Source organism: Austrofundulus limnaeus, unplaced genomic scaffold (assembly GCF_001266775.1).
Source record: "Austrofundulus limnaeus strain Quisiro unplaced genomic scaffold, Austrofundulus_limnaeus-1.0 Scaffold190, whole genome shotgun sequence".
NCBI classification, from domain to species: Eukaryota; Metazoa; Chordata; class Actinopteri; order Cyprinodontiformes; family Rivulidae; genus Austrofundulus; species Austrofundulus limnaeus.
The window spans coordinates 789,196-804,261 of record NW_013952592.1 but is presented as its reverse complement, the minus strand read 5'-3'; the positions used below and the strand labels follow the sequence as shown (position 1 = coordinate 804,261).

The following is a 15,066-nucleotide window of genomic DNA, read 5'->3' as shown; positions in this document are numbered from 1 at the left end:
GGCAGGTTTCTAAGGTTCTTCTTCTACATATTAAAAACGTTGTTAAACACCTGAGTGGTTTACTACCGCTACTAGTGGTAAGAAAATGAATTGCACCTTATTCAAAATCAATGTGGTCCCACAGCCCTCTGTGGCCCAAAGTTAAAAACTGTTGTTCCTTTGAGGCCCTCAAGGTGGCGCTCACGGCCCACAACTGGCCCATGGGTTAAGAATCTCTGCTTTAAATTATTGAAACAACATTAAGCACACATTTTTGAAGAACTTGATCAGTAAAGACATTTTGAAGTGACAAAATTCCAAATAAAAATGAARTTGATCCACGTCACAAAACAACAGATTTTAAAAGTTTTTTACTAAAGTAAAACACAGTTAACTGGTTTTAAATTTGTAATTTATGCACCAGGTTTAATGTATGGTGAACTGAAAGTCTAAGCTTGAAAAGCTCTGCTCTCATTCATTCTTCATGCAGAGCCAAATTAAAGATGTTGATAGTATTTCTTTAAGTCGCTGCAGGCAACTCCGGTTTGGATTCACAATGATCGATTGGTAACTTTCAAAGGAGGGTTGATGAAGGAAGGTATCAGTCCACGTGAATTATTTAACATCTGTGTTTACATAATTTACCTCTCAACAAATATGCCAGCTTGAACAGCGTGGACGATGCTCCGGAAGCGAGGCTTTTCCTCATTCCGTCTCAGCATCAAGCCCATCTGTCTGGTGAAGGTGGAGGCCAGCCAGTCGCGCACCTCTGAGGGCACCGACTCGGACTGGATGTCACTGAGCTCATCCTCTGTGTCCACCAGTCGCCTGCAGCAAAGGATGGACAAAAGACAAAAATAAATAAGCAAAGAAAAAGTGGGAATGATGCAGGGTCAAAAGGTTTATTTCAGCGGAGATAAAACACAAATCCTTGGCTTGTCCGTCAAACACATCACCTCTTATGTAAAAATCAAAACATCTCAGAAACCCCATAAAGCCAAATACAAATCCTGCTGAGTGACATAATGCTCTGTGGCYATGCTGACATGTGTAAGGGATGAAAAGCAAAGCCTCCAAACTGAAAACATGCTCTTATGGCAAAGAGAAAATATTCACATAACACCGATGGTGCTGCATGCTTTCATCCTCTTTCTTGGAGTGGAACCAGGTGATTGGTGAACCGTATCAGTGTGAACGCAGTTGATGAACAATTTACATAATTTYACAACCCTGGTCACCACTCAGATTTGGAACGTTTTTCGTTAATTGACAAATCATTCCAGTGTCTTTGAACACCTTAATTGTTTAAGAGGACTTGGTCAGGAGGAAAACAGTTCCAGGAATATGCAAAATACTTTTCAACTTTCACAGAAGGTGAGAAGGTTCAAAAAGCATTWTCCAAACTGTGGAATACAATTAAAWTTGTGTTTGCYATGCCATTTTAAGTTRTGTTACAAATAAATTCACATRYCMGGTTATATTTGGTTAGGGAAATTGAAACAAATAAAAAAAAGCCATTTTATGCACAGAAAAGCCCCTTAATATTTAATAAGTGAAAGCTGAGAGTTTTGTAAGTTAAAAGTACATAACGTCACAAAGATTGTACAAAAGAAATTCACAAAGTCAATAACAAAAATATTTTTGTCATACTAATGGGTAATGTGTCCTTAAATTAAAAAAAAATCTTAATTTCTACACTGAACTGAAAACCTATGACCATATTTGTTTAGCTACACCAGCTTAATCTAGGTCAAATGAGAGACTCCTGTTTTCTCAAGGTTTTCAATGGGTTCAATTCAGTGCTTTGTTTATATTACATGAGAACCCACATTTCAGGACTGCATCTAAGTATGTATGAAAAACTACAGGAATAAATGCTTATGATTGAAATACTTTGCAACAAGTATCTTTAAAGTATAAATTACAAAAACAACAATGCACATAAACATTACCTTAACAATATAACTTGAAGTAGCATATTTAACTCACAAARTAAGTGAAACAAGTTCGCATTAGGCGCAAGGGCTAACAGTACAGTTTCCTAAAATGGTTGAGTTTCTGTGACCAGAGAGGGGGAAAAATGGTTCAAGTTAATTTCCATARTAATTACAGTCATCAATTTTGCCGAGTCTTCCCATCAGGAGTGCTGCTCCGCTGTTCACAGTAAGTGAAGCATGTCAAAACTTGTTCCACTAAAAGGTGATTTTGTTTATCTTACCTGGTCTCCTCGATGTAAACAGATTCGAGCACAGACGCTGCATACTCAAGGTTTTTCTTAAGGTCACCAAGAGAAGCCTCGCCTCTCTCCAGCTGCTTCACCAGACATCGTAATCTGAAACAGAGATCCAGCAGCCATTAAACAAATGGGATTACACTTCTGCTGTACCGACATGATCAATTCATTGCAACTCATTKTCAATTAATCGTGTCTGTGCTCCTGCTACTTTTAAATACATGTTTAAATTTTAGCTCAAATCTCTAATTAAATAACACTAGAAAATGCAACAATTTTAAATTATTGCTACAYAAATTCTAATTGTTTTGGGKGGAAMTTAAGAAAAATAAATCATTTCCTTTTATAATTGCAGCTAAAGTGTGAAATATAAAATGAAATAATTTCATTTGTTAAATTATGGTTCCATTCTTTTGAATTTTTGTGTTCTTGACAAGAACAGGTGTAATTAGATCCAATGCTAATTTCTCAAAAGAGCTTTGTCAAACGCACACAAAATTATTGACAAAATTTTAATATGAGAAWGACTGCTTTCCCTTCATGTCCATTTCCAGCTCTGCAGCTCAGRTATTTTACATGCACCATGCCTGCAGGGATGCATAATTGGAGCTGAGCAATTGTTAACATTATTAGTTCCACCTGAGCTTTTCCTGCGTGGAAAAGTCAAAATGTCTGCCRTTTGAAAGGCTTCTTCTAAAAATTGCCCGTCTTTGATGTCTGCGGGGGACTCTGCGTTGACTCATTTCCATGTGTTGACTATTTAAAATAGAAATTGCGGTTCCAAGTGGCTTTTGACACCATTAACAACTCTTATTATCAAACTGYCTGAAAAACTGGGTCAGTGTCACTTCTTTTGCCCTTGAATGGCTCAGATCCAACTTTGCAGACTTTATGTGCTTTAGTAGTAATTTACAACACTTTTGTTATATTTTGTTACTATAGTGTTGGACAAACTAAGTGAGWTAATGTTTCACAAGCAGTATGGTGTGGGATTTGCATGAAATGAACTTGCAGTGTGATTTTTTTTAATTTCTTTAGATATTTAGATTTTTAAATATCAAGAGAAAACCATGCAAGTATGTGAATMACTTCTATGTTCTTTTTTTAATTCTCAAGCTTAAAAATTGTTCTGGTCACAACTTGAGTTTTGCTCATTGCCACTTCTTGCAGCACACCACCTGCTGCTGTGCCGTAGCTAACATGCTCCCTTTCACAATGAATGCCCAGAGAGACTTTGTTCACTGCTGAATTATTTAAAAGAACAGCRGGAGAGTCGGAAATTTCCAATGCGCTCATTGATTGCATTCATAGAAAGCAGTTGCAATTTTGGCCCTAAAAGTTACCACTTTTATGTATCAAGATGTTTGTTAGAGTATGTTAATATAGATATTCTTGAACTTTTATGGCCAAAGATAAACTCTTTTGTGAACTTAAGCGCAACACCTATATGTATCTCCAGCAGAACTGTTTGACAAATACTGGCAGAAAAAAAACAGACACAGCTTACAATCTAGCACTTGCTCTTCAGCTGTTCAGTCATATCAGGCGATGCTAAATCTAATCTCAATCCTGCAGCAACTCTCAAAGGATCCACACAGTTTCCAAATTTATTCAGCAGAGTTTAAAGTTGCGCTCTGTGAGACTGATAGTTGAAGGTAGACGATTAGCACGCTAACATCCTAAATGGTTACAAGAAATCTTCATCATTTTAGTTCTGTTATGTTAATTATTTCTGATAAGCACAAYGTTGAAACCCAATTGATCCTGATTCAAGCTCAGCTTCTACCAAGTAAATGTCACCTCATTATTTGTCTTTTTGAGTAATGGAGTCATTTTTGTGTTGGAAAAGGTAGATTAGCAGTGACAGCCGTTATGAATTGGGTTCAAATGTAAATGAGTTATAAATCTACATGCAATGATTACTTTCTAAAAATTTCCCTAAAATCTGTCAACCAATTCATGAGATACGTTGATAATTTTCCTGACAGGCAAAAACATTATTGGTCTGTCCTCACAGTGATAAAGTAAAATCAGTAAAACACATTTTTTTTGGAAAACAGTACTGCTTTTTAAAAATCGTTTCTGAATCAACAAGCTTCTAATATATTCTGTAAAGGTCAGGGCATCAGCCTGCACAATAAACCCAAAAATGTCATCAGATCAATGTGTTATTCTCAGAGGTAATGTCAAAAATGAATAAAAAAAAAGGGGTTCAACAAAACTTTCATGTAATGCAAATAAATTATTTTTTTAAGTTTTAGTTGCTTCTGTTTTTAACAAACACATTATAAACCTCATATTCTGGTCAAAGAACATTTTGTATAAGATGTTGAGAAGATCTGAATTAAAGAGACAGATCGATCTTAATGTCATAATACAGGGCATCAAAACAGCAACAAATAATAGTTTTGATTATTCAAAACTATTATAGGAATCAATACATCATACTGTATTAGAATGCACAGATTAAATGTGTTTTTGGAACATTAAGAGCTGTGGATAGCATTGTGCCAAAGTCTTTTTTTAAGCCTGGAAGAGCTTTTTGAAGAATAATCGGGAAATAAAGGCTAAACTGCAGCTCTAAACAACTGCATGTGATTTGGATGGTGCTAATAATGGTTATTAAGAACATCTGTGTGCCAGTAAGCTTCCCCGCTTCAACACACATACACACAAAATAAAATTCAGGATCTCCTAGAACAAATCTCACAGTGCATTATTAACCAAACAGATTGCTTTATTTCTTTATTTTTTCTCAGAAAAAGTAGTAGTATTTGTTTGAAAAGTTCACATTGAAAACAAAAAAAGATTGTCAGTCTAACAATAGACTGGATGGCCATCAATTTTTTTGTAGCTTTTGCACAATAGAAAAAAATAAATAACTGTGAAGCATTCAGACTGGGCTTTATATTGAGGGCGAATGCTTTTATTTTATTTTTTAYTTTTTTGTAAGATGAATGAAAGTAAAACTTGCCTACTATGAAAACACAAAAACAAGTTCTGTCTTGGAGAATGCAGGACAAATAGAAATATTTGACAGAACAGTTGAAATACCGGCTTGTTCGAGCCGGTGCTCCGATAAAACCTGCTTTTAAAATCCCCCCAAAAACACATGATGAGCTAAGCCTCATGGTGTACCTGACACGTAAAGTACATCTGCCAAATAAATCTAATTAATTAGTTTGTTTTACTTGATGACATTACCAGTAAAGGCAATATGAAGTGGTAATACTACAGGTCAGGGTTAAAGAAAGTCTTTGGCAGAAAGCCAGTTAAAATATTCAGTGTAATATTGGAGATGATGAACTGACATGTAGTTTTTTTTTTTTTTTTTTTTTTTTTGGCTACAAGAAAACATTTTAATCTGCTGTTTTCTTTTATTTGCAATAAAAAAGCTCTAAATCATATAACATAATATTTCTAGTTAGCAATAGGAAATGTGCAGTGGTTAAGCAATAAGCTGACAAAGTGAACGCTCATAAAAACTGTGCATAAAAAATACACAGATCATTAATAAAAGATGTCAGTGCATTCCTATATTTATCCCACCTTCAGATCCATAAAATGAAACTTGATGTGAAAGTAAGTGTTAGGTGGTGATAATTACACTCTCCTTATGGGGTGACAGTTTGACTTTAAGCTGTGTTGTTCTCTTTGCTCCTGAACTCTGTCTTTATCACATCAAAACCTAAATAGCTTCCTAGGGTTTTTAGATAAAAAGGTAGTAAATGTCTTTCTTAAAAAAAAGGATTCCCAGGTAGTTTAAACCGCATAAATCCTCTGGTAATGCTAAACACCCTATTTATCCCAGSTAGTTTGGTCACAAAAGTTAAAAAAATGGAACTGTTTCATTGAGCTTAGAAATAAAGGAATTTAAATAAACGTGTGTGCATCTGAATAATTAGGTAACTTTGAAAGCAAAACTTAGCTGCTGGCTTGTCTCCAGGACTGTGGGGTGAGCAGGTGGGGTCACAGCTGACCCTTCTCACCCTGCACGCAGCCTGTTTACCACTCCTCTCAGGCTGAAGGTTTTGGTCCATTCTGACCAGAACATCCCACCATAAGAACAGTTTCTTCCCTTCTTGAACATTGACACTTGAACATTTAGAATCAYRTCACTTTATAACTCTGCCTTGGCCACTTTATCACTGGATTTTAAATTGCACAACCCTGATTATATTGTTTTTCTGATCACTTTCATTGTATCCAATTGCACTACTCCAATTATATTGTCTTCTCTGATTACTGTATTGAACTGGTGAACATATGTTTTATATATTTTATTCTATTTTTTTCCTTTATCCTTTGTATTTTCTTTATTTGTTATATGTTATACTTATTGCACCTTTACACCAAAGCAAATTCTTAGTCTGTGAATCCTGTTCATTGGCAGTGGCAATAAAACTGATTCTGATCATCATCACACAACCTGCATAAGACCTGCATTAAAAAAATGACCATGTATATTGTTCCTCCAAACTGGTTTGAGTCGTCATTCGGTTAAGAAGGCCATGAATGGAGCAAAGAGAAGACATGAGCCTCCAGCTGCCTTTATATCTGAAGATGGGATTTGTTTTCCTCARAGTGGTGAGAATGAAACAGAGATTAAAGGTGGAATTCAGGTTGAGAGTGGTTTTCCCCCCTTTATTCCCCTTTGCTTTTAGTTCTTTGCCCTGAAATGACCTACTTAGAAAAAAAGAATGGAAAAGAAATGAAAGAACCACAACTATCTGCTACTGAACTACAGCAGACTTTCACAAATGCTTAAACTCTCCACAGGTTTGGAGACTAAAAGTCATCATAAAGAGTAAATCCCACACTCGAGGTTAACACGACAACAGACTACTTCTTTAGGAATTACTTTGTATCGCTTTTTGGATACTCAGCGCATCCGCTGAAGTGAAAAGAAATGTGGTCTCATTCTGATTGTCATAAAAACAGGTCTTTTTCTGCTTTGAGAGGCTGCAGCACCAAAAAGAACCTTTTCTCCAAACAACAGAACAAAAAAGGGGTGGATAAATWGGTCTGGTTGAGTGGAGGGGGGAATGGGAGCAGTGCCAGGATGCAAAAAATTGGTCACCGCCTGTGTTCCAATGACATTCTAGCCTCCATGGTGAGTAATCAATGGCCTGGGGTCAATGTAATCACCCAGGGAGATTAGCGTGCTTTCAGGAAACACACACAGGTTCGAGGCTGATAAGCGGAACAAGGCCTGTAAAAACATGATGAGACGCTGTTGAGCTGTGGTAGCTGCCGCATTATTCAGCTATGTGTGACATTATTCAATGTGTGTGACTGCAAAGGAAAGATTTTTAACTTGTAAAATTTTCAACTCTGGATGTACAGTTAGGCAAAAAAATGAGTGAAGAATAAATGAAATGTGTGATATATTACTGATAAATATAAAATGATTTGATTTGATTCACGATTTATTCCAGACATGTCAAATTCATTACATAAAGCATAGTCTGAATCTATATATCTCAATATACCCTGTCCCATACTGTATCTACAAAAAATGAAACCACTTAGACTAATTATACACATATAATAAACTCATAATATAAATGTGTTATTAAATATACATCCGATGTGCACACACTTATCTGTGTAAACCTACACAAAAACATACACTCACATGAAGCACATAAATCCCACTAACATGTCTGGAAATGGGTAGGAAGAAGTAAAACTTATTTAATCCTACCCCTATTTATCATTTCATCTGGTTTTCAGAGGCTTGTGATGCAAAACAAAAACAAACAAAAAATACACCTATAAAATAATACATAAGGCAATCCAATATTATTCTGATACTAAATTTTAAGTTATATCTTCACATCCAAAGACAATCACATCCAACTACACACTATTACATGTACACACATTTACACTCAGATACCCAGCACCTCTCCATGCACCCATCATTCTGCACTTCAACACCAAAATTCAGTGTTTWTCCAACAGCTCTTATTAGTTACAAAAAACACAATAAATTAGTTTGATTCTTCTGGAACATAATAATCTAACTATTGCTGAAAGACAAAAGCATTATGATAAATTGCATTACTTTTTATCAGATACAGTATAACAAGGCTATCCAACTAAATTGCACAGGGGGTCTCAGTTATTCAAAGCTAACAGCTCAGGGGCTGGACAATGACATTAGGGGAAACATTATAATGTAAAACAACAAGTATTGTTATATTTTAACTTAAATTATATTTTGTTGACTTGAATCATACATTTAAAACTTGCAATTGATTTAAATTCTATTACTAAATGGGGGGTATGCAAAATTGACTTGTTATAATGTTATAAAGTCATTCTCTCATCAAAAACATCCACAAATTATTGTTTTGACTCATTCATGCATGTTTGAGAAATATTTGAATCTCCTGTGGTATGTGGGGCTGCTAAATACTTGCTGGTACAAAGCACCACCCATTTACACAAAGCTCCGCCCTGGAACTTGGTCCCCCAGCCGAKCTCCCGCCCCACAGAGACACCCTMCCCCCACACTGCTCCACCAGACTGGTGGCAGCAACAATTAGCAAACACTGATACACTTACATATACTTACAGATACAAGTCTTATTTTTACAGATACAAATTTTATTTTCACAGATACAAATCTATTTTACACAGACACATTCCTATTTACAAATCCAAAAGTTACAAATCTTAATCTACAAATACAAAGTCAGATTTACAAGTACAAATTATATTAGACTAAAATTTGTGCCCATACTGGTGGAACTGAGCACCTGTTGAGCTTGTAATACTAACTACTTCTCATTCCAGTGTTATTTGGATTAAAGAAATGTCTTCATTAAGGAAGTGTATTTTTGTATGCCAAAGAGACTACCCTCTTACAACCCTCCTACAAAAGCTTGTAAATGACAGGAAATGTTGTTGTGAAGAAGTGCTGAAGTGGGAATGTCAGAAACAGTAAGAGGTTCTCAAAGAGACAGAGGCCAATTTCAGGGTGTTTAAATAGGCTATGAAGCAAAGCCAAATTTATTTTTTTTTTGATGCAGCCTTTTAATAACAACTGAAGGCAACAGTTACTTGATGTGGTGTAGAATTGAACCATGTGCCTGGAAAATTCAGAATACAACCCCCGCACCACACCCCCTTAAATACACAATACCTAAAGAAACATGTTAAACGTGTTGTTATTTAGTTCCTGTCAGGTTACAATAAAGAAAAAAAATGATGTGTTCAGATGTCACTGGGAAGGAAACTTAACTTTCCCAATAAACAATCATAAGTTCAATTTAAGCACTGCTTGTTTTGTTTTTGTGTTCTGGTATAGAACGTKAGCTGAATGCCTAAACTGTATGCAAATACAAACGTTAATGTGACACCTACAGTAAGTGTTGGTGGCTATTTAGTCATGAGTGGGAACAGATAAAGCAGGTGCAAAACTGAAGGCATTTTTCTTTCTATCAAAGCTCTAAATRAACTCACAAGTACTGTCAGAGTGAAAGCAAGCACCCCCCTGAGCAGTTTTGGTAAGTTCTTCAAAAAWTTTTCTAATATTTGTTCTAAACAAAGCCTCTCCTGTGGGAGTTTGCAAATGACAGATGTGACAAGAATGGCGTGGGACAGAAGAAACCTTAAAAAAGATCAGTGCCTGGCTGAATGCAGCCCACTCATGTCAAAGTCTGCCAATCAAATCTACAAGATGAAGTAATACAGTCACAATAATGCCACAAGCAATACAAAATAAAAGGTGTGTGTGTCCCTTTGAGTGTCTGTGTGAGAAGTAGGGGTTAGGATCAAAACTCTTTGGTTTAAAAAAAGGTAAGGAAAAGAAAAGGGAAAAAAATGTTTGGAAATGCAACATTAAGCTACAAGCTCATTTTTATATTAGTCCAAAACACTACTGTTGRTGGAGAAAAACCTATTTCATAGATAAACAATTTATCAACAAAAATATAAAATGTGTTTTCATGAAATCTTGCTTTTTGATATGATACACCCCCAAAAATATCACGGGGGGATTATGTATTTTCCAGGCTAACAGTTCAATTAATTTAATTTAATTTTATGATTTTATTTGTTCGGGACAGTGCATAATTTGATGCATTGCACCAGATTTAGCCTAAGGCTAATTTAGATCTGTTGTCCCATCAAACAGAAAAAAACAAAACAACATCCAACAGTAAAATATAAATAAGAGAGGAATAAAAAACAGAAAAATAAAAATAACGTAAAATAAAATATTTTGCAATTAAAAAATACATAAAACATCCCACCCCACTCTCCAAACATAAAATCACGCCCACCTCCACCCCACCCTCCAACCCACACAAACAGAAGCAACTCTAAAATCGATTACCCAGTGCAATTCAGTGATCGCAACATTGGGTAGATTTAAGATATTTTTAAGATTATTTTTAAAACTAATAAAAGAACTACAAGTTTTTACATGATCGGGACCAGCATTCCACTGAGCGATGGCTTTAACCAAAAAAAGCTTCTTGTCCAAAGGCTGATCATCGAGGAAGAACTGCAGTTCTGCCTGGATGTTCAAGTTAAGCGCAAAGAAACAGCTGAACGATAATAAACTAATTTTTGCAAACACATTGGCGCTAAACTGTTTAAAATTTTATATACTGTTGAGAAAACTCTAAAACTCCAAAAACTTAAAACTCTTAAAAAAACTCCATTCTATGCCACAATCAAATACATATGGTAGCTTCAGTTGATAWAAAATGCTTTATCAAAAATAAATTTGACTTTGCATCATAGCCTATCTAACCATCTTGAAATTGGCCTCTGTCTCTGTCATTTCCAACACAACCACTTCAGCACATTTTCACAACAATGCCTCATGCCGTTTCCAATCTTTCGTAGGAGTGTTTGCATCCAAAAATACATTTCCTCGATGAAGGCATTTTTTTATCCGAAATGTACTGGACTGAGAAGTACTTAGTATTACAAGCTCAACAGTCGTGCAGTTCCACTTCTGTTTGAGCTGTGTGGAGTGGGGGGTGCTCTGTGAGGTGGGAGCTCAGCTGTAGACGTGGCTTCAGGGAGGAGCTTTGGGTAAATAGGCGGAGCTTTGTACCAGCAAGTGCTTAGGYGGCTCCATATGGCTACCACAGGAGATTCAGGGATTTCTCAAACATGCATGAATGAGTCAAAGYAACACCGGGTATGGTTTGATGAGGGAATGACATTATAACATGAYATWTAGCTCAAAAAAGGTTGATTTTCCACAGTACCCACCTTTAAATATGCTATATAAATACAATTAACACTGAAATCATAAAAATAKATTTTCTTCATTTATCAAATCTAGCCCTTCCAATGAGTTTGGACATCCTTCTCTTGTCTCTTAACTTGTCAAGCGCTCCCTAAATAATTAAAAAATAGCCTATATTTTGATGAAACTCCTTTTTGTGTCAAAATAGGAGAATGGCAAACAATACAGGCAAAATCAGACCAATGTGATGAAAACATAAGCAGACTAGTGAGATGTGGTGACATGATTCATTTCACCTTGACAACTTATGTTCATAGATAAAATCACACCAACAATCCAGCAAATACACTTTTGCCTGATGTTCATTTTTTAATGGACATGAAAAATCTGACTTCAGCAAATTGTGGCATGCACACCATGAGACAGTGAGGTGATGTAGCAGAAACACACAGTTGTTTTTTGGATTATCAGCAGCCAACTCATCATTTTAAAATGCTGAATATTCATTTACCACATTTTACTGTTACACTTCACTCTCTACACGTTTACAATGCAGCCTAATGATGTGTATTTAATCTCTGATACACATAAATATGGGATTATTTTACTGTAAATGAGAAGAAGAAAAGTGACTGGACATTTGAAAATAGATTTTTTTTTAGCAAACTTAGAAAAAGTTAAGGATGACCAAAACTCAAGCCTTTAAAAACGTTGTTTTCTGGCACAGCAGCACTGCTGATGTAGTGTAACATCTCATTTCTGAAATGTAAAACAAATATTCTTTTATAATAATTTTTAAATTTCATATGAAAGGATGTTTTTCTGAGAAGTATTAAATGACACAAAGACAGACATGACAGGGCCAGTTTGTAACAAAAGTACCAGAATGTTGTTTGTGAATTATGGATATCTGTATCATATTATTACATTTAATATGTGAAGGCTCGTCTCCAGATTGMCATAAAACTAATACAATAGCTATAAATGTAGGTAAGTGCTCTTGTATTTATGGTGCAGCTGCAAGAATCAAGAGCCCTCCTAAATCCAAATGACATATTCTTTAATCCCAAAGAACAATTTCGAAATTACTTTTTCTTTGGGGAAATAAAGAAAAAGAGCTTAACAATTCATTCTGCTTACAGAGAGCTTAACGCAACATCAGGCATTATGTTAAAGAAAACATCAAACTTGGTGAATCCGCTGCTTGTTTTGGTGAACATTGACTTATTTTACTTCTAAAATGGCAGAAATAAGCAACAGTGCAAAAAAAAACTGTCTTCTGCAAGTCAGCAGAAGATTGAATGCTGCCTTTATCTTTTTTTTCCCACCTTGACTGTAGCCCGTCACATCATTTRTTACTCTATGATTAGTGCAGGGACTGTGAAGTACCGTCAACAAAAAGACTATAATTGTTCTACTTGATAGCAAATATCCTTGATGATGATGCCTACTTTTTAAGTTTAGAATAATGCCTCATCCATATACTATTTTGGAYACTGATTACCATTGGAACAACCTTTACAGCTTCAAGTTACCATCACATTTTGGTCAGTAGTAATGAAAACAACAGATGAGGAAGATAACACATGAAAGCAGAAAATGCAGTGGCCAATTAACATAGGCAGTCTATGACTCACACCGTTAATTAGCACWGAGGTTTAWAAAGTAGCAGCAGCAAAGATGAAATTAAATAGATGTGAGTGAACTTGTGCTACAAATGTGAGCTTTGTGGAATGTAAACACCAMTGTGGGATCAAGTAATTAGGAATTTAATGGGAGCAATAATGACCACGCAGCTGGTATTAACACCTGCTTTCATCAAAGGATGGTTTCGTCCAGGTGTGTATGTGTATTTGTGTGTGTGTTAGCAAAATATTGCATGATGAACCACTGGATGGATTTTAATGCATCTCTCAGATACTAATTGTTTGACATGCTGGGAGGTGAGCAATATTCATTATTGAACCATATGAAAGGTTTGTTGAAACTTGTTTAAATCATTCACGAGATCTTCACACAAAAAGCCTCTGGGGATTTTCCACCACACTCAGTCATATATTAAGAYGACAATGATTGACAGGAAGTTGTTGATGCTTGTACTGAAGGTCTGCTGGACCTTGTTATCAGCTCTAAACTGCTAAGTAATTTGTACTTAAAGGCCTCCGACAGAGCCCTGTGGACCAGAGACACCAGGACATTAACAGCAGATCCTTAAAGTGCTTTAAGTTGTGAATCGGAGTAGCTGTCGATGAGATGTGTGCCAGTGCRTCATGTTCACCCGGGTTTACCCTCCAAGCCTTGTCTTTTCTGATGTTCCAGCTCAGTAGTTTGGCACAATATTGATTTGGCTCTTGTCAGAGTAGCTTAGATGTTWGCACTGACCACTCCTCATGCATTTTACAAGCACATATCAGGAACACAGCTACTCAAAAWCTCAAAACTAGTGGAAAATATATCATAGGAATAGATTACGTAAAGAAGTAGTAAGTAAAGAATAGACTGGTGAAGTTTTGTTAGCAGTAAAATGAAAATAGCTTGCATCCTAATCTAGGTTAATGTTTAGCCATGTTTTGTTTATTCAGGATTGTCCACCATGTCTCCGGTTCAAAAACGTGGTTACTAAATGCCAGTAATTCATTTACAATAATCTAATAAAATCAAACCAGATTTTCAAAGCTCATTGAATTCCCATGTCAGATGAGTCATGCTGGCAGGAGATTAAGAAGGCTTTCTGTCTCCCTGTCAGCTACAAACACACAAGCCCACTAATCACACACTTTTGCACTATATGAGAAACACACACACTCTATTCATAAAGTTGTAGAGATTCAAGCAATGACATTGTTTATCTGATTAATATAAGATATAGGTTTCACTGCATCAAACTCCAGCTGGCAAACAACATAATAGTTCACTGTACTGAAAAATACATTTCTGTGCCCCAGACTGAAAAATCTGAGTGTTTTATTAATAGTTCTTTTAAACTATTAACAAAAAAAGTCAGATAATAAGCATAAATGCTTTATAAAATGTTTGTGTAATTAAATAAATTGCAAGTACACATGTGGTTAAACAAGAATATTCATTTTTGGTAAACAAAAATAACTTCTTACCTAAAAGTAGAACTTAACTTAGATCTTGATCTGCAACTCTTTAAACAATCTGACTGTCTAAGAATATAATAGGATTAGATTAAAACAGAAACATTTTGGTTTTATAACGGTTCCAGTTGTTAATTTCAGTCCAACATAGATTAGTCGGCTGCTGATACAACCAAATACTACAGCTTGTCCTAACGTATTTATCAGATTTATATTTATTCATTGCATTATAAATGCTTTACTCAAGGATAAGATATCTGTAAAAAATATAAATAAAGTTTTATTTATATCAGGCTTGCTCACAAAATGAATTATTTAGCAGTATTCTGTCTGGGGAAAGCCAAACCTTTATCGCGTTTTCAAAACTTTGCTCTTCCATGTTTGTTTCTCACAGAACTGGATGTTGACCCAGTAACTTTGGCTTCCAGAAACAATTGATCTCCACATGTCAGCAATCAGCTGATTGCCCTTTTCAAAGGGACTGTGTGTGTGTGTGTGTGTGTGTGTGTGTGTGTGTGTGTGTGTGTGTGTGTGTG

At 35.6% G+C, this 15,066-nt stretch overlaps 1 protein-coding gene across 2 annotated transcripts in view; it reads right to left on the bottom strand.

The window, feature by feature from the left end:
- The window catches only part of pde1cb (phosphodiesterase 1C, calmodulin-dependent b), an 85,937-nt gene that overhangs the window by 19,618 nt on the left and 51,253 nt on the right, over positions 1-15,066 (bottom strand). For both annotated transcript variants that reach the window (XM_014018373.1, XM_014018374.1), the window contains exons 4-5: positions 2,198-2,311; positions 625-807 (exon numbers count right to left, since the gene is read on the bottom strand). In XM_014018373.1, the coding sequence (XP_013873827.1) occupies positions 625-807; positions 2,198-2,311 (297 nt within the window). The remainder of the gene's footprint in view (positions 1-624; positions 808-2,197; positions 2,312-15,066) is intronic.